Genomic DNA, 19,888 nt, shown 5'->3' on the forward strand with positions numbered 1-19,888 from the left:
TAGGTATTTGGGTATACCCGAAATTTTTTATACGTCTACCAGATACCCAAACTAATTAAATATCAGGTGAATACCTTAAATTTCATACCCGATACCTAATCAACCCGATTTCTGAACGGGTCGGACGGGTAGTTTGGGTTTCGATTATTTTCAATGGGCCTAGATTTGAGTACAAGGAGTTTGGATCCATGCAAGTTTAAACATTCTCCTATTGCTCCAGGCCATTATAAATCATCAAGTTCCACATTTTATGACTTATTGTTGGTAGATCTTTGTTTTTATCATTATTTGGTCTATTTTGCTCTTATACCTTGGATTTTGGAAAACTCCATGTCCCAAGCTTGTGTGTTGGACTTTTTGTTGCGATTGAAATGCTTTAACGAGTCCCCTTGTCCCATGCAAGTTGGTTTTTGAACTTTTGAACTTATTTCGGATCTAGGGTTTTAGTTTTGGCTTGTTTATGGCATGTGCATAGACAAAGTTTGAAATTTTATCCATTAAGACATTTATTTGATATGGATTTGAAAGTATTAGCCTTTGTCTTTACAGATTAAGAGGTTTAGAAAAAATTAAGACATTAGGGAATGATGTGTTTGATGAGTGTCATGATGCGTTTTCTGCACCAAACACAACTATTTTGCCGTGAAGTGTAGCACGACGCATTTGTTCAAAGGTCACAACACGTCTGACTGTAGATCATTGACCGTTGACTTTTTAACCTGTTTAATTTTTGATCAAATGTTGAGGAATTGAATTTGTAGACTAAAATTTGACCTCTAATTGCTATCTAGGTGGTTCGTGAGACCAATTCATGCAAGTGTGCATGTGTAGTGATTCTTCAACTTTCGATTCAACATTATATGCTTGGTTTGGTTGCGGTGAAGCGGAATTAACAAAAGAGAAAAGAAAACACCAATGATTGGGGTGGAAACCCTTGAAAAAAAAAACCATAAGGCACACAACTTGTTATATTAAAACTGATTACGGTATAAAGGAGTTACGAACCACTATAGAGGGTAAAGTTATAACCACCTACATATACGCTAGTAACAAGAACTATAATATAAAGCTAATAACTAATAATAACTTTTTTTAGAAAGGATAAAACACACCTCTATATTACTCTCAAGGGAGATTTGAACAATCAATCATTAGCTAGGCTTGAGAGGCACCAACCTATAGTCCGCTAAATAGATGGTAAATTAATTTCCAAATCCTAATAACTAGGAAAAGGAAACAATCCCATAACAACCCTACGGGGAAATTGAGATCATGCATCAACAATATTCATATTAGCATGTTGAAAAATAATTTCAATTCAATGTAACAGCATTAATTTATTTTACCAAAAAATATAAGAGTGGTGTTTGTATAGAAAAAGTAAGACACAATATTTTCGTAGAAGAACACGATGTAGTAATTTGTAGGTATCAATCAATGCTCACCCTTCTTTTTTAATGTTTGCCTTTTTTTACTCAACACATGTGACTTGAATTGTACCCAAACTAATTCCATTTCATTTAAGTGGTCTTCTTTCATCAATTCCTCTCAATTGAGGTTGGCACATGGACGATCTTTTGATTTTCTTTTTCCTTTCATTAATTTGGCAATTGGCATTGCTAAAATCGTTCTAACTTTTGCAAGAAAATTTGTCGAACATAACCCAAATTTGGATAATCGGTGTCGCATTAAAATGATGTCTTTTACTTGCCTTTTATTCATTAATATGAGTAAATCATTTTATAATAATTGTTGTTATTCCTAGTCATTTTTATTTACGGGTTAATCTAAAATATATAATTCGACGTCATATCTTTAGACTGTATAACAAATTTGAACCAGCTGAACGGGCTCAACAGCTATCTGATGTTTGGTTTTGTTACTTTTTCCAGTTTAAAAAACAACCAATGACATATATTTCGTCTCATCACTACAATTTGTTTTTTGCTACAACTTACAAATAAATAATTCAAAATTATATAAACATTGTGATATCAAGGTCTCGTGCATAATATGAATTAATATATAACTTATCGTAGTATCTCCTTCAAGTTCCAAAAGTGCAAATACTCCTAGCAGTAACATAAATTGGATAATAAAATTTTATAAAACTGAAAGCCTGGCAATTCAGGTGTACAAAAGTGTCATTACTTAGTATATAAATATAATATTGAAGAAAGAAAGTGAGATATTTAATGAAAAAAAAAACTTATTTAGTTACCATTTTTTCTTGCTCGATGATCTTCTCTCTACCAACTTGATATAAAGGAGATGAGATGGGAGAAGAAAACGTGGAAGCAGCTGAAGTGAAAGAAACTATAGAATGATCAGAACAGGAAACACAATCACCAGAAATCCCAGCAAGCAAATCAACAAAAGCTCCAACAATGAACTGATGATTGTTCTTCCCATTCGTTCTCAAATACCATCCCAACAACTCCTCCAAACAATCCCAATCTTTCAAATCATGAGTCTCCACCATCTCCTTCATCGACTTCTTAAAATCCCCGTAAGGATTCTCAGATTCCATCTCCATCGCCACACTCTCTTTATATGGCAAAACACGACCATCACTAGCACCGATATCTACAGGCGTACATTGCCTACTACTCCCTTGAGTTTCAAGTATCGAACTTGTGGGATCGGGTTCAAAAAACAACCGTTCAGACTTGACCCCACGTACAACCGTCTCCATGGAGGAGCACTCATTGTTCTCAAAGTACTTTTCTGACTCCGTCGACATGCTGGCAGATTCTGATGAGTTGGTGAAGTAGGAACCAAGCGTTGTCAGCTCAACTTCTGCCTCAGCCAACGACTCCTTAGGATCCATAAACACCGAATTATCTGTGGTCGCTCGGAAAGAGAGGGTTTTTGGCTGCTTGCAGGAAGGCCATAGCCATATTTCTTTGTGCTTGTTGAGTAACAACAGAGAAGGGATGAGATTCATGTTCTTCCCCATTTAGTCAAGTGAAGTGTTTGAAATACTTGAGTGAATACTCCTCAGACATAAGTGCTGTCCTCCATAGTTCGGTCTGGTATTAATGGGGCTGGTAGGGACTGTCTTATGTGTAGTTAATGCTAGTGGTATGTAAAATTAGTTGTTTGTTTAGACAGGTGACTTTCATACAATATTTATAGTCTACCACGTTTATTTTTTCTGGCTTATTATATAAATTTAATAAAAAGATATTTAATTAATTTAATTAAAATCGATCACATAGCTAAAAACGATAATTAAATTAAAACACTACATTGTAAAACTAATTGTAATAGTTTTTTCATGATTCCCGCTCTAACACATTAACAAAACATATCAAACTCATTTCCAGAGAGATGATCGATAGGGTTTATTAAAAATTTCATATCGTGAGTTTTTTACTTCTCCTCTCGAGCTTTCTTTTCTCCTTCGATTTCTCATTTTCAAAATTCAAACGACTTTCAAAATTCAAATAATAAATCTCAAAATTATTAGCAACCTTTTGAATATCATCTCCTCTACCGATTCTCGATGTATTAGCAACAACTCAAAAACTACAATTGGTGCTTTTCTTTTTCCTTATCTTTTGGGGTTGGATGGTTTGGGTTGAGTTTCTCGAACGATTTCAAGTCTAGGTCCGGGTTTTGGTACGAGATCGGGATGGATTTCCCAAACAAATTTGACTTCCGTTGTAGAGGCTTGGCTTCCCAAAATGTAATCGGAGGGTGGAGGGGATTTTGAAACATGGTTGGGCTAAGAGGTTGTCTTATGTAATATTGTTGTGATATTTATTGGTAGTAAAATTGTTGGGGTTTGGGTTGGGACGAAACCATAGATGGATCAAGTTGTGGTCGGTAAGCCGACGAATCCAAGTGACGCACATTTATACGCGATTTGTTTCAAGCGATAAATTAAAGGTTGTTTGGATTCATTTTTTGGCGAACAAATATTTAAGAGATTTTGTAGTTGAATGGAGTAGTGGTGTGAATATAATTGAATGCATTGTAATATATATATATATATATATATATATATATATATATATATATATATATATATATATTATTAGATTATTGTATTCTAACTAATTATTGTATAAATGTATGAATGATTGTGGCCGAATCATTTTAGATATTTTAAGAAAATGATTTATAAATATTATTGAATTAAAAATAATTGAAAAATGCAATCTCATTTCACTATTAGGGTATTTTAGTCAATTGAAAAAAAATTAAAAAATAAAATTTTCAGATTTTTAAGGATAATTAATTCTCCTGATTTAAAAATTCTGATTATTTTAATCAATTCAAATTTAATTTTAACATAATTTTTAATTATACCGAATCTTGTTCTGTCGGAACGACATTCTATTTAAATGGTGGTTTATGACATTCTTTAAAAAGACATAAACAAGAAAGAAAACATGAAAAAATATATTAAGAAAGAATACACAAAATCAATTCTAAAATAATAATATATCAAATAATTATATTGTATGATTGTGATGCAAAAAAAAAAACATTTCTGAACAATAAGATTCTGTAAAAATAACAAGTGTAATTCTAAAAATAATAATAATAATAATAATAATAATAATAATAATAATAATAATAATTCTAAAAGAATCATTAAATCTAAAGTGCAACTACCATTTAATTCTAATAGAATATGACATTTTAAACTTTGGCGGAATGCATACAACATTTAAAATTAGCACTGTGGGTTGTAATTCTAAAACACTAATTAGGACTATAAAATATGATCATAATACGTAAAGACAATTCTATACAACATGATTTGCTAGTAATGCATACCATATGGTTAAATTCTTTTTTAGGCATTTCAAAAAACATTTCTTTGACATTATCATAAAACAAGCAAAATGGTAAGCATCGATTTCTTAATCGTAAAAATTACCAAACAAAATAGTTCCAAAGAATATATATATATATATATATATATATATATATATATATATATATATATATATATATATATATATATATATATATATACAAAAACCCATATGAGACACAAAACGTGAGTATAGGATGTTAGAGTGAACTAAAAAATAGTGAAACATAAAATAAATTAGTGCAGTGCTTTTACATATGAAATTAGACCCATTAACACATGCATTATTTTGTGATTTGGTTAATACATGTAACAGCCCGGATCCAGGTACCTTCATTTCATATTTTTTTGACATTCTGTGAGGGGACTCGGCGAGTTGGAGGTCGAACTCGCCGAGTCGGGTCGCGGTTTTGGGCGGGGGTTCGCGTCCGGACTCGGCGAGTCCAAGGGATGGACTCGGTGAGTCCGCACTGTTTAATGAAACCCTAATTTCCCGGTCCTAAGCCCTATTTAAAAGACCTTATGGCCCTCATTTGCGGCCACCTTGAACCCTAAGAGCCCCCATACGACTGTGAGCCCTTGTGAGTGTGTTTGGAGGCCATTTGTTCATCATTTTGTGTGATATTGCAAGGAAAGGAGGGAGAGGATCAAGCTTGAAGAGTTGGGGAGCTTGGATCTGTTGCCATTTCATCAAGGGAGTCTTCTTGAGGTAATTTTCAGAGTCAAACTTCGTGTTTTGTATGAAGGAGTACTGGTGGCCATGTATGGTGCTACGAAAATGTATTTAGATCTCAAGAAGGAGTACTGGTGGCCATGTATGAAAAGGGATGTCGCTTGGTTTGTCGAGAGGTGCTTGACTTGTCGGCAGGTCAAGGCCGAGCACCAGCGACCGCACGGTAAGCTGCAACCGCTAGAGATTCTCGAATGGAAGTGGGAACAAATCTCTATGGATTTCATCACCAAGTTACCGCGAACGACGAGAGGAGTCGATGCGATTTGGGTGATCGTGGATCGGCTGACAAAGAGCGCTCATTTTCTAGCCATTAGCGAGAGCTCTTCTGCGGAGAAGTTGGCCGAGTTATATGTGAGGGAAGTAGTATCTCGGCACGGGGTGCCGATCTCGATTATTTCGGACTGCGACGTGCGTTTCACTTCCAGGTTCTGGAAGAAGTTCCATGAGGAGTTGGGTACTAGGTTACATTTCAGTACGGCATATCATCCTCAGACAGACGGTCAGAGTGAGCAGACAATTCAGACACTCGAGGACATGCTTCGGGCATGTGTGTTGGACTTCGGAGGGAGCTGGGACACCTATCTACCTTTAGCAGAGTTCTCGTATAACAACAGCCATCATTCGAGCATTGGTATGCCGCCCTTTGAGCTGTTGTATGGGCGGAGGTGTCGCACCCCCATCTGTTGGGGTGAGGTGGGACAGCAGGTTATGGGTAGCACGGAGATCGTGCTTCAGACGACCGAGTAAATTCAGATGGTCAGGCAAAGGTTGTTGACCGCTCAGAGCCGACAGAAGAGTTATGCAGATAGGCGACGGTCCGAGCTTGAGTTCCAAGTTGGTGATCTCGTACTCCTGAAGGTCTCTCCTTGGAAAGGAGTGATCCGGTTCAGGAAGAGGGGCAAGTTGGGGCCCCGATATATTGGTCCTTTCCGTGTGATCGCGAGGGTGGGCCGGGTAGCCTACCGTTTAGACTTGCCAGCAGAGTTGGGACAGATTCACGATACTGTAACACCCCAAAGTTTGGAAAGCCAAGAAAAGAAAGAAAACCTCAAGTTTAGGGGAGACTCGGCGAGTCCATGGAGGGACTCGGCGAGTCCGAGCGGGATCCGGGTTGTGGTGAAAGCGACCGACTCGGCGAGTCGGCCAGGGAGACTCGACGAGTTGGGTCTGAACGGGGAAAACCCTAAACCCGGGAACTTGGAGCCTATTTAAGTGTCTCATTCTCCTTCCTAGGGTTCATTTATTGCCTCTCTACCCCGGAACATCAAACCCTAGCCGCCATTTCCGTTTTTGGAGCTAGATCTTGCCTTTTAGAATGCATTACGCTTGGAGGAGGAAGAAAGACCTTGGAGGTGCAAGAAGGGATTGTAGATCTGGATTTTAGAGTCATTTCAGACCAAGTGGAGGTAATAAGTTGTTGCTTGGACTCTCTTTCTCATCTAGATCTACTCTTATGTGTGGGTTTTGGCCATTGTTGGTATGATATGTAACCAATTCGAGTTGGAGGTTCAGATCTGAGGTTGCTACCTCAGATCCATGTTGGTTTTGGTCTAGAATCCCCTAAAGTATCAGCCTTTGATATGTTGAAGAAGCATGTTTGCCATAAACCCGAATTTAGTGTGTTTTGAGCTTAGATCTCTCAATCTACACGTAAAGTTTGCCACTTTACGTGGGGAATAGGCCCTAGAAGTATGGATCTAGGAGTTGGAAGTTCAGTTTGGCTCGAAAAGCCACTGCATGGATTGAGGAATGGATAGACTCGGCGAGTCCTTCGAGTGGACTCGGCGAGTAGCTTGAAGGTGAGTAGGAACTCGACGAGTAGGATGAACAACTCGTCGAGTCGGATGAAGATAGGCATGGCCTCGGCGAGTTGGATGAACAACTCGACGAGTTGGTTGAAGATTGTCTAGGACTCGGCGAGTCAGATCGCGAAACCCTAAACCCTTCGAGTCGAGACCCGAATCAGTGAGTCGGGTGGTGACTCAGCGAGTTGGACAGGACAGGACTTGGAACTAGTTGGTCTCGGCGAGTCATGGACTGACTCGGCAAGTCGGGTCGCGAATAAGAAAGACCCTGAGCTTATGAACTCGGCGAGTCTTTAGGAAGACTCGGCGAGTAGGGTTGACCTGGAAGGTTGACTTTGACAAGAGTTGACTTAGTTGACTGTCAGACTAAGTGTTATATGTATATTGATAGCTCGGAGAGCTGGAGGAGCAGTGGATCAGGGGATTGTCGAGTAGCAGCCAGAGGTTTATCAGTAGGGCTCAGCAGTTCAGGTGAGTTTCCTTCCAGTAGGGACGGGTCTAAGGCCACAATGCCGGCCCGTTCAGTTAGCAGTAGTTTCCGGACCTCGGTCCGATGCAGTAGTTAGTATGTTTGATGCCTTCGTGGCTCAGACAAAATTTATGTGCTATGGGTTATGTGTTATGTGTTCCGGGCTACGGCCCGATGTAGTATGCAGTATATGTGTTCATGCTAGTTGATATGTTATGCTATGCTATGATTCAGTCAGTTCCGGACTTCGGTCCGATGCAGTTAGTTCCGGACTTCGGTCCGATGCAGTTAGTTCCGGACTTGGTCCGATGCAGGGGACAGGGTCCCAGTCAGTTCCGGACTTCGGTCTGATGCAGTTAGTTCTGGACTTGGTCCGATGCAGGGGACAGGATCCCAGTCAGTTCCGGACTTCGGTCCGATGCAGTTAGTTCCGGAATTTGGCCCGATGCAGGGGACAAGGTCCCAGTCAGTTCCGGACTCCGGTCCGATGCAGTTTTCGGGCTTCATCCTGATGCAGTGGGCAAGGCCCAATATGTGTTTATATGTTATTGTATGGTATGTGGTAGTTTGGGGGAGCTCACTAAGCTTCGTGCTTACAGTTTCAGTTTTGGTTTCAGGTATTCAGTTTTCAAAAGAGGAGCTCGGGAAGATTGCAGTGCACACACCATTTGTTCAGCCTGGGATGTTTTTACTCTGATATATATTTGACAGTTGTTATAATATTCTGAGATACATTGCTTATGATTTCTATATGAGGTTTATTGACTATGGTTTTATCATTAAATTAAACGAAATTTTCAGACTGTGTTTTTTTGGGATGTTACAAGTTGGTATCAGAGCCTTGGTTTGAGGGATTCGGGCGCACTCCCGAGTGTGTCTGAACTCAAACTAAGGAAGTGGTATATAGTTTTCAAAAGAAAAATCGTAGTTACAAAAGAATTTTGAGAAGAGAAAACAATTTTTAGAAAAAGCAAAAAGAGTTTTGAAAAGAGAAAAGGGTGTCGTGCATGCAATCAGCCGAGCTCAAGTAAGTACTCCCAATTTACCCATACAAGTTATGTTATTATTTTCAATATCAGTTTCAGTATCAGTTTCAGTTCAGTTTCAGTTCCAGCTTCAGTAGAACAGCATGCTAGAATAGGACTAAGGATCTAGGATGATGCCTTATGTGCCTGCTTTATGTGTTCCAGCTTGATGAGAGTTGCATGCTAGTAATGAGTAGACAGTAGTAGGATAGCCTGTGTAGGTTATGCCTGAAAGTATGAGCTTAGCATTATATGCTAGTGCAGTTTCTTGTTATGAGAATTGTTTTGCCTGAGTATGTTTCCCTTATCCGAATGCTGCTTGCTTTGTGCTTTATGGGACTCTGAGTGATGAGAGTTAGCCATTAGGTGAATACGTTTCATCACATGTGATCAGGGTTGAATAATCTCAGAGTGCTGGATTTGGCCCTACTGCGCAGCTCTCGTTTGAGTCCAACCGTTGTAGGGACGAGTCTTTTACTTGAAGGATTATCTGAGCCTCGTCACATGTGATGGTATTCAGGTGGTGACTAATTGGCATTACTAGGAGGCCTTCAGCAGCTGAGGACTGTTTGAGTAGAGTCAGAGGTTCCCTAGGGCAAGCCTAGGATGAGAGTAGCAGAGATCAGTAGAAGAGTAAAGGGGACTTGGTGGAGTTGAGGTAACTCTTGAGGAAGTACGGATAGATGTGGAAGGTAGTAGGGGCCCATACTACTGAAAGCAGAGGATCTGTACTCGATTCAAGAGGGGCTGAGGCGAAACCAAGGAACTAGTAGAGTATGTGAGAGATCCCTCAGCAGTAGTAAGTATTTGGTCAGGGATTGTTATATTTTCAGCATGGCGACGTTGCGCGAGATATCAGTTGGCAGTTCAGGTGCAGGGGAGGGGTCTGGCTCGGGCTTTAGAGCCGGACAGCTTGACGATCAGATGAGGGATTTCATTTCCGCAGAGATTATGCGCAACATCATCGATCAGACTCCAGTGATTTCCGGTTCAGTTAGAGAGGCTATTGTGGAGTTTATGGACAGTCATCTTGAGGCCTGTAAGGGCCGGGTTAGTTTCAGGACAGACTGGGGCTCGTCTAGGCCCCGAGTCTTATGGAGTTCTGGGATCCATCAGAGAGGGAGATCCCATTTCTAGTCCTGCTATTAGGAGGCAGGGGTGAGTGGGGCATTCTATCTCCAAGAGAAACCATTGTATGATTGGATAGTTGAGGAAATTTCGCGAGCCATTCGCAAGGGTCTGCCAGACATGGTCGTGAGGATCACTGATAAATTGATAGTGTAACAGCCCGGAATTTCAGGTATTACTTTAAACTATTTTGGGGAATATTTAGGGGGGGACTCGGCGAGTTGATGCCTGACTCACCGAGTAGGACCATGGTCTTGGTCACAGATTCGCGACTGGACTCGACGAGTCCATTAGGGACTCGGCGAGTCGACACTGTTCAGCTGAAACCCTAGCCGTTTTGATTCTGGAGCGTATATAATGTCTTTAGGGCCGTCATGTCTCGTCTTTTGGCCGATTGAAGATAACCTAAAAGTCTGTGGACATCTGGAGCGAGGGTGAAGGCTAGTGGAAGCTTGAAGAGGTTGTTAGGCAAGAAGAGGCAAGGTTGTGGTCAAAGGAGGATCAAGGGGATTGAGCTCTGAAGGTTAGGGACACAGGGAAACATTTTCCAGGTAATCCTCGGATCATTTCTGTAGTTTTGGTGTTGTACACGAATCTAGGGTTTAGGAAACCCATTTAATGATTAGTTAGGTTATAGTGTTGTTACAAGTGTTTAAATCCCAGTAATAGTATGTGTAAAGGTCCAGGAAGTCCCATATTTATATATTACGGAACCATGCGAATTACAGGAGGCAGTTGATTGACTGCATGGCGTGGACTCGCCGAGTCCAATGATCAGACTCGGCGAGTAGCTTGAAGATCCTCTTGGACTCGCCGAGTTGTTCGTCAGACTCGGCGAGTAGCCTGAAGATTTACTAGGACTCGCCGAGTTGTTCTTCAGACTCGGCGAGTAACTTGAAGACTTACTGGGACTCGTCGAGTCGTTCTTTAGACTCGGCGAGTGGAGTCGGGGTGGCCCCGCGATTCTTTCACAAGGACCTCGTCGAGTCAAGGGGGGGGGGGGGGGGTACTCGACGGGTAGAAAAGGGAATAACAGGGATGTTGGGGAGGACGCTTAGACTCGCCGAGTCGCCTTTGCACTCGACGAGTCCGGTCGAGTTGACCGTTGACCTATATGTAATTTCGTAGGGTCAGTGTCTTGTTTGATAAGATCATTAATAAAGGTATGTGGTATTATAGGGAGTCTGCAGATTAACGGATCGAGTGCGAGTAGCTCCAAGGGGTTATAGTTTGCATACTGCGAGGTGAGTCTTCTCACTATACTTCACCCGAAAGGGTTTGACTGTGTGACCGGAAGGTCGTATGTGATATATGTGATTTATGCTATAAATGAAAAGGTAGATGCTATACTTGTTATGTATGTTTATACGGGCCGGAAGGCGATATGTTATGTGGTAGAAGGAACAGGTATGATGTATGATATATGTGCTATGTGTGTCATGTTATATGTGTTATGTTTTGTAAATGTTATGGGCCGGAAGGCAATATACTATGGGCTGGAAGGCAATATAATACGGGCCGGAAGGCGATATGTTATGGGCCGGAAGGCGATTATGTTACGGGACGGAAGGCAATGTTATGTGGACCGAGAGGTCCGGGCCTGGAAAGGCGTATGTGTGTAAGTCGTATACTGGGGAACTCACTAAGCAATTATGCTTACTAGTTGTGTTTATGTGTTTCAGGTACTAGTGATAACCGTGGGAAGGCACCGGCGTGACACGTACACACTGCCATTGTTGGAGATCTTGGGGATTCGTTATTTGTATTTTTGAAATGAACTTGGAATAAATAGTTTTGTCGAATAATGCTGTGCTATTTTAAATGAAAATTTTATTTGAAAATTTGAGCTGTTACAATTGGTATCAGAGCCTTGGTTTAAGGGATTCGGGTGTACTTTCGGGTGCAACTGAACTCAGACCGAGGATTTGAGGAAAAATCTTTTAAAAAAAAATAATAAGGACATAACATTTCATAAATGGTAAAGCGGTAAAACAAGAACGGAGCAGTGTGTACGATCAGCCAGCGCCCGAACGGTAAAGATCCCCAGAATACCTTACAATGTTATGTTATGCACTGAATTATGAATTGTTATGCATGCTAGAAGACTAGGTATACATGATAGGACTAGAACGGCCTGTTTTGTGATGCCTTAGTCTAGGAAGATTGCTTATATGAGATATTTGGTAGCGTGCAAGTAGATAGTGCATACTAGAGGTAGAGTACTCATTATTCGGGGTTTGGGGAGGAAGATTTGGGACGAATACTGATACGGTGTGGTCGGTAGTATTGGGCCCGTACTACCGAAGGCACCGGGTCGGTGGAAGACCCAAGTAAGAATCCCTAGATACCGGAGACTGAGTAGGGTTGCGTTATCGAGTACAAATGTACTTGATGGAGTCTCTGATAATTTTATGTTGTATTTCAGAGACATCATGGTTACGACACGCCACGGAGCGAGTTCGAGCGGTATGAGTGACGAGGAGATTCGTCAGATGATTCAGGAAGAGGTAGCTGCGGCGGTTCGGGCTGAGATCCCGGAGATGTTTGGGTCCATTAAGACCACCCTGATGGAGGAGTTTGAGGAGCGGTACGCCGCACTGACTGAAGCTGCAATCGCTGCCGCTACCGCAGCGGTGACCGCTGCCAGGCCGCAAGGGGGCGATTCGTTGCTCTTCCGAGAATTCAGCAACACGAAACCCCCTAAGTTCGATGGGACACAGGATCCGATTGCAGCGATGAGGTGGATCGCCGACATTGAGGGGTGCTTCTATACTTGCTCATGCCCGGAGCACCTGAGGGTACGGTTCGCCTTGAACCAGCTCCGACTGGGAGCGAAGGATTGGTGGAAGTTCGTGACGGCGAACTTCACTTTGGCGGAGATTACAGCGGTGAAGTGGGAGAGGTTCACGGAGATGTTCAGGGATGAGTACGTTCCCCCGGTGGAGAGGGAGCGATTGATTCAGGAGTTCTTGACCCTTAAGCAGGGTACTGATTCCGTGGCAGTGATCACGCGGAAGTTTCATGAGAGGGCAATGTTCTGCCCTGAGCTGGTATCTACGGAGCAGTCGCGGATGAGCCGGTATTTGGGCGTTTTGAAGAGGGAGATCCGGGAGTTTGTGTCAAACTCCACCTATCGTACTTTCACTGAGCTTCAGGCGAACGCCAGGAAGCGCGAGATCGAGTTGGAGACTCAGGCGAAGGAGGAGGCCGAGTCTCGGCAGGTGGATCGGCGGCCGGCTCAGTCTCAGCCGGCAGCCAAGCGGACTAAGTCCGCTGATTCGAGGATGGGAGGTCCGAAGGGCCGCACTTGCGCGAAGTGCGGCAAGAGTCACGAGGGGGTGTGTCGGGCTGGTGGTTGCTACAAGTGTGGCAAGGAGGGACACATTGCCAGGGATTGCCCTAAGGGGTTTATGGTTTGCTTTCACTGCAACCAGACAGGCCATCGGAAGGCCGAGTGTCCGCAGCTTCATCAGGGAGCTACACCTACTACCAGGACTACTGAGACCCGACCGGCGAAGGTCGAGGCCCCGAGGGCTCGCGGGAGAGCCTTTCAGCTGACTGCGGAGGAGGTCCGCGCTGCGCCCGATGTTGTGGCAGGTATGTTATCATTCACGTATTTACTTAAAGGTCGAAATGTTATGCTTATGTTAATATATGTGTAGGTACTTTTCTTGTGAACTCTATGCCTGCTCTAGTGTTATTTGATTCGGGTGCGAGTAGATCGTTTGTATCGTTAGCCTTTAGTCAGCATATCGGCATTAGTCGTGAGCCGTTAAGTCGGCCTTTGAGCGTTTCTATTGCGGCCGAGAGGATGGTTTGTGCTACGGAGGTTCTTCGGGGATGTGTGCTAGAGATCTTCGGGGTTGCATTTCCGATTGACCTAATTCCTATTGCGATGGGGGATGTCTGTGTCATCGTAGGCATGGACTGGTTGAGCCGATTCAGCGCCGTCATTGACTGCGAGCGTCAACTGGTGACTATACGAGACCCTAGTGGGGGAGTTCTTACGGTATACGGCGAGGGTACCCGTTCGGGATCAGCTTTTTGTTCGGCCGCTAGGGCGAGGCAATGCATACAGCAGGGATGTAACGGTTTTTTGGCATATGTGATGGATACGCGGGAGACTTCCGAGAGACCGAAGACAGTGGAGGAGGTTCCAGTGGTGCGCGAGTTTCCAGATGTTTTTCCCGAGGATTTGCCGGGAGTACCTCCTGCGAGGCAAGTAGAGTTTGGTATCGATCTAGTTCCAGGGGCTGCGCCTATTGCGAAGGTGCCTTATCGTCTTGCACCTCCAGAGATGCAAGAGTTGTCCTCGCAACTCCAGGAATTGTTGGGAAAGGGATTTATTCGGCCGAGTAGCTCGCCATGGGGAGCACCGATTCTATTCGTCAAGAAGAAGGATGGTTCACACCGGATGTGTATCGATTACCGGGAGCTGAACAAGGTGATGGTCAAGAACCGCTATCCGTTACCGAGGATCGATGATCTATTCGATCAGTTGCAAGGGGCATCTTGGTTTTCCAAGATCGATTTGAGATCAGGGTACCATCAGGTAAGAGTGCGGGATGAGGACGTCCAGAAGATAGCATTTAGGATGCGGTATGGGCATTACGAGTTCGTGGTGATTCCTTTTGGGCTCACCAATGCCCCAGCAGTGTTCATGGACCTCATGAACAGGGTATGCAGGCCGATGCTGGATCGGTCTGTGATTGTATTTATTGACGACATTCTGGTGTATTCGCGGTCTAGAGAGCAGCATGAGGGGCATTTGAGGGAGGTCCTTGAGGTACTGAGGTCGGAGAAGCTATATGCAAAATTCTCCAAATGTGACTTCTGGTTACGGGAGGTCCAATTTCTGGGACACGTTGTTAATCAAACAGGGATATTGGTTGATCCGGCCAAGGTGGAAGCAGTGATGAGTTGGGAGGCACCGAAGTCACCTTCTGAGATCAGGAGTTTCCTTGGGTTGGCGGGGTACTATCGGAGGTTTATTAGGGACTTCTCCAAGATCGCGGTGCCGCTCACCAGATTGACCTGGAAGGGTGTTACATTTTCATGGGGACCCGAGCAGCAGACTTCCTTCGAGACACTTCGTCAGAGACTGTGCGAAGCCCCAGTATTAGCTCTCCCGGAAGGGATGGAGGACTTTGTCGTATATTGCGACGCATCGATTTCGGGACTGGGTGCAGTGTTGATGCAGAGGGGCCATGTGATAGCCTATGCATCGAGGCAGCTGAAGCCTCACGAGGTGAGGTATCCCACGCATGACTTAGAGTTGGGGGCAGTAGTGTTCGCCCTCAAAATTTGGCGTCACTACCTGTACGGGGTTCGTTGTACTATATACACGGACCATAAGAGTTTGAAGTATTTGATGGATCAACCCAACCTAAATATGCGTCAGAGGAGATGGTTAGACGTGGCTAAGGATTATGACTGTGAGATCCTATACCACCCAGACAAGGCTAATGTGGTAGCCGATGCATTGAGTCGTAGGGCGGGGAGCACTACATTGCGGGACGTATGTTTGAGATTGACGGTGATGACTCCGGTATTAGATGCTATTCGTGGGGCACAGGCCGAGGTTGTGAAATCCGGGATGCAGAAGAAGGAGCGGGTCGTTGGGTTAATTTCAGAGTTCGTTATGGATGGACGGGGACTTCTGACGTTTCAGGGTCGGATTTGGGTACCATTCGTGGGCGGTACGTGTGTTACTTTGATGGAGGAGGCTCACAGATCGAAATTCTCGATCCATCCCGGTGCTACGAAGATGTATTTGGATTTGAGAAAGGAGTATTGGTGGCCTTGCATGAAGAGAGACGTCGCTTGGTTCATTGAGAGGTGTTTGACCTGCCGTAGGGTTAAGGCCGAGCACCAGAGACCGCATGGTAAGTTGCAGCCCTTGGAGATTCCTGAGTGGAAGTGGGAACAGATCACGATGGATTTCATCACCAAATTGCCGAGAACTGCCAGAGGAGTCGATGCGATTTGGGTGATTGTGGATAGGTTGACAAAGAGTGCACACTTCCTTGCCATTAGCGAAAGTTCATCAGCAGAGAAGTTGGCAGAGTTATACGTGAGAGAGATAGTATCTCGGCATGGAGTGCCGATCTCGATTGTTTCGGACCGCGATGTACGTTTCACATCCAGGTTCTGGAAGAAATTCCATGAGGAGTTGGGTACTAAACTGCATTTTAGTACCGCATACCACCCCCAGACCGACGGTCAGAGCGAGCGGACGATTCAGACATTGGAAGACATGCTTAGAGCGTGTGTGTTAGACTTCGGGGGTAGCTGGGATGCGCATTTGCCGTTGGCTGAGTTTTCCTACAACAACAGCCATCATTCGAGCATTGGTATGCCACCTTTTGAGTTGTTGTATGGTAGGAGGTGTCGGACTCCCATTTGCTGGGGAGAAGTGGGACAGAGAGTGATGGGCAGTACAGAGATCGTACTTCAGACGACCGAACAGATTCAACAGGTGAGGCAGAGGTTATTGACCGCCCAGAGCCGACAGAAGAGTTACGCGGACAGACACCGGTCCGAGCTCGAATTCCAGGTTGGCGACTTCATTCTCCTAAAGGTTTCTCCTTGGAAAGGAGTGATTCGGTTCAGAAAGAGGGGCAAATTGGGGCCCCGGTTCATAGGTCCATTTCGTGTAATTGCAAGGGTAGGACGGGTAGCTTATCGGTTGGAGTTGCCAGCAGAGCTGAGTCAGATTCACAATACCTTTCACGTATCACAGTTGAGGAAGTGTATAGCCGATGAATCGGCAGTGGTTCTGTTAGAAGATATTCAGGTGGATGCGAGCCTGAATTACGCCGAGAGACCAGTAGCTATCAGGGATCGGAAGATCAAGGTTCTGCGGAACAAGGAGATACCTCTGGTGTTGGTTCAGTGGCAACATCGGAAGGGATCGTAGATGACTTGGGAGCCGGAGAGTGAAATGCGGGAGCAACATCCGGAGTTATTCGCAGAGTGAGACTTCGAGGGCGAAGTCTAGTTATAGTGGGGGAGAGTTGTAACAGCCCGGAATTTCAGGTATTACTTTAAACTATTTTGGGGAATATTTAGGGGGGGACTCGGCGAGTTGATGCCTGACTCGCCGAGTAGGACCACGGTCTTGGTCACAGATTCGCGACTGGACTCGACGAGTCCATTAGGGACTCGGCGAGTCGACGCTGTTCAGCTGAAACCCTAGCCGTTTTGATTCTGGAGCGTATATAATGTCTTTAGGGCCGTCATGTCTCGTCTTTTGGCCGATTGAAGATAACCTAAAAGTCTGTGGACATCTGGAGCGAGGGTGAAGGCTAGTGGAAGCTTGAAGAGGTTGTTAGGCAAGAAGAGGCAAGGTTGTGGTCAAAGGAGGATCAAGGGGATTGAGCTCTGAAGGTTAGGGACACAGGGAAACGTTTTCCAGGTAATCCTCGGATCATTTCTGTAGTTTTGGTGTTGTACACGAATCTAGGGTTTAGGAAACCCATTTAATGATTAGTTAGGTTATAGTGTTGTTACAAGTGTTTAAATCCCAGTAATAGTATGTGTAAAGGTCCAGGAAGTCCCATATTTATATATTACGGAACCATGCGAATTACAGGAGGCAGTTGATTGACTGCATGGCGTGGACTCGCCGAGTCCAATGATCAGACTCGGCGAGTAGCTTGAAGATCCGCTTGGACTCGCCGAGTTGTTCGTCAGACTCGGCGAGTAGCCTGAAGATTTACTAGGACTCGCCGAGTTGTTCTTCAGACTCGGCGAGTAGCTTGAAGACTTACTGGGACTCGTCGAGTCGTTCTTTAGACTCGGCGAGTGGAGTCGGGGTGGCCCCGCGATTCTTTCACAAGGACCTCGTCGAGTCAAGGGGGGGGGGTACTCGACGGGTAGAAAAGGGAATAACAGGGATGTTGGGGAGGACGCTTAGACTCGCCGAGTCGCCTTTGCACTCGACGAGTCCGGTCGAGTTGACCGTTGACCTATATGTAATTTCGTAGGGTCAGTGTCTTGTTTGATAAGATCATTAATAAAGGTATGTGGTATTATAGGGAGTCTGCAGATTAACGGATCGAGTGCGAGTAGCTCCAAGGGGTTATAGTTTGCATACTGCGAGGTGAGTCTTCTCACTATACTTCACCCGGAAGGGTTTGACTGTGTGACCGGAAGGTCGTATGTGATATATGTGATTTATGCTATAACTGAAAAGGTAGATGCTATACTTGTTATGTATGTTTATACGGGCCGGAAGGCGATATGTTATGTGGTAGAAGGAACAGGTATGATGTATGATATATGTGCTATGTGTGTCATGTTATATGTGTTATGTTTTGTAAATGTTATGGGCCGGAAGGCAATATACTATGGGCCGGAAGGCAATATAATACGGGCCGGAAGGCGATATGTTATGGACCGGAAGGCGATTATGTTACGGGCCGGAAGGCAATGTTATGTGGACCGAGAGGTCCGGGCCTGGAAAGGCGTATGTGTGTAAGTCGTATACTGGGGAACTCACTAAGCAATTATGCTTACTAGTTGTGTTTATGTGTTTCAGGTACTAGTGATGACCGTGGGAAGGCGCCGGCGTGACACGTACACACTGCCATTGTTGGAGATCTTGGGGATTCGTTATTTGTATTTTTGAAATGAACTTGGAATAAATACTTTTGTCGAATAATGCTGTGCTATTTTAAATGAAAAATTTATTTGAAAATTTGAGCTGTTACAGATAGCGAGGCTTCAGGATCAGACATTTGTTGTTTAGACCGCAGACATTGCCGTTGGGGTAACGCAGGAGCGAGAGTCGGGCAAGGAGTCGGAAGGGAAGAGGAAAATGGATGAGACACAGGTTGCCACAGGTTCGAGTAAGAGGCCAAGAGTTCAGATTTGAGGGCGAGGAACTATCAGAGCCGCAGTCGATGCGGGAAGTGCGGAAGGACGCACATGGGTGCGTGTAGGCGTAGAAGTGATGGCGATGTTGGGTGTTTCAAGCGCGGCCAGATTGGTCATTTTAGCAGAGACTGTGTTGTTACCATCGCCCAGAGACTTGATTCGTTGTGTTTCCATTGCAGTCTAAGGGGCCACAAGAAGGCCCACTGTCCGAGTTGTATTCAGCAGGGCGGGCGCCAGCTCCTGCCCTTGGAACTTCGAGTACCGTCAGTGGTTGTCAAGGCCGGGCAAGGGTGCCTATGGCTTGGAGCCGAGTTTTTCCGGTAGATTTCAGCAGGGATTCGAGCAGCACTGAGTAATGGAGGTATGAAACTTTGTTTTGTCAGCTTACGTTATGATATATTGCTATGGTTTCTGCATCAATCGTGGTACAAGTGTTGTGTTATGGAGTGGCTTGCCTGTGCTTATGTCATATGCCATTTGCATACCTCGGATGATTGGTTGGTAGTTAGGGGAGTACGGTAACTGTAGCATGGTAGGGAGAGATCTGGTTCGTTTTGCTAGCGGATAGTGGTTTGGATGGAATGGTCAAGTTCCTACCTGGCGGGCTTGGGCTCCCCAATAGAAATTTTGGGATGGTAGTAAAGGTCGGGGTCTCTTTTGTATATGAAGCAGCAAGGGGTAAGCAGGATTGAAGTGGGGGAGGACCCTCCGGGTATACATGGATAAGAGTCACTCAGAATGATTGCGCGGCCTCTGAGAAGAAGTGGTAGTAGCACAGTGATGGATGGATTGAGAAGTTCAGAATTGGGAGTTCGAGAACTTTTCCCAGCAGTGGGTTCATGTAATGGAGATGGTTAGAAACTGGTTAGGAATCCAGGATTTGAGGACCACCTGTAAAGACTCAAGTGAGTGGAATGAGGAACCCGAGAGCGGGCAACAAGAGATGTTTTGTATTAGTAGCCAGTGTATGAGGCAGCATGCAGGTTGCGTAGATTCAGGAGTTGGGAGGTTGGAAAC

General features: G+C 44.4%; 1 protein-coding gene across 1 annotated transcript; it reads right to left on the reverse strand.

Annotated features, from left to right (window-relative positions):
- Positions 1-2,005: 2,005 nt before the first annotated feature.
- On the reverse strand, positions 2,006-3,089 carry LOC145029303 (transcription repressor OFP13-like). The gene is made up of 2 exons (XM_078977882.1): positions 2,222-3,089; positions 2,006-2,119 (listed from the first exon to the last, which is right to left on the reverse strand). Exons 1-2 carry the CDS (start codon positions 2,957-2,959, stop codon positions 2,048-2,050), a joined length of 810 nt encoding a protein of 269 aa, XP_078834008.1. The 5' UTR covers positions 2,960-3,089; the 3' UTR covers positions 2,006-2,047.
- Between the last annotated feature and the right edge of the window lie 16,799 nt (positions 3,090-19,888).

This window comes from Lactuca saligna, chromosome 2 (assembly GCF_052625555.1).
Source record: "Lactuca saligna cultivar CGN05327 chromosome 2, ASM5262555v1, whole genome shotgun sequence".
NCBI classification, from domain to species: domain Eukaryota; kingdom Viridiplantae; phylum Streptophyta; class Magnoliopsida; order Asterales; family Asteraceae; genus Lactuca; species Lactuca saligna.

Bases quoted from the DNA above. Each gene is read 5' to 3' on its own strand.
- LOC145029303 (XM_078977882.1), bottom strand. From the start codon at position 2,959: ATGGGGAAGAACATGAATCTCATCCCTTCTCTGTTGTTACTCAACAAG. The intron at 2,120-2,221 runs GTAACTAAATAA...CTGAATTGCCAG, and splicing joins TCATCGAGCAAGAAAAAATG to GCTTTCAGTTTTATAAAATT.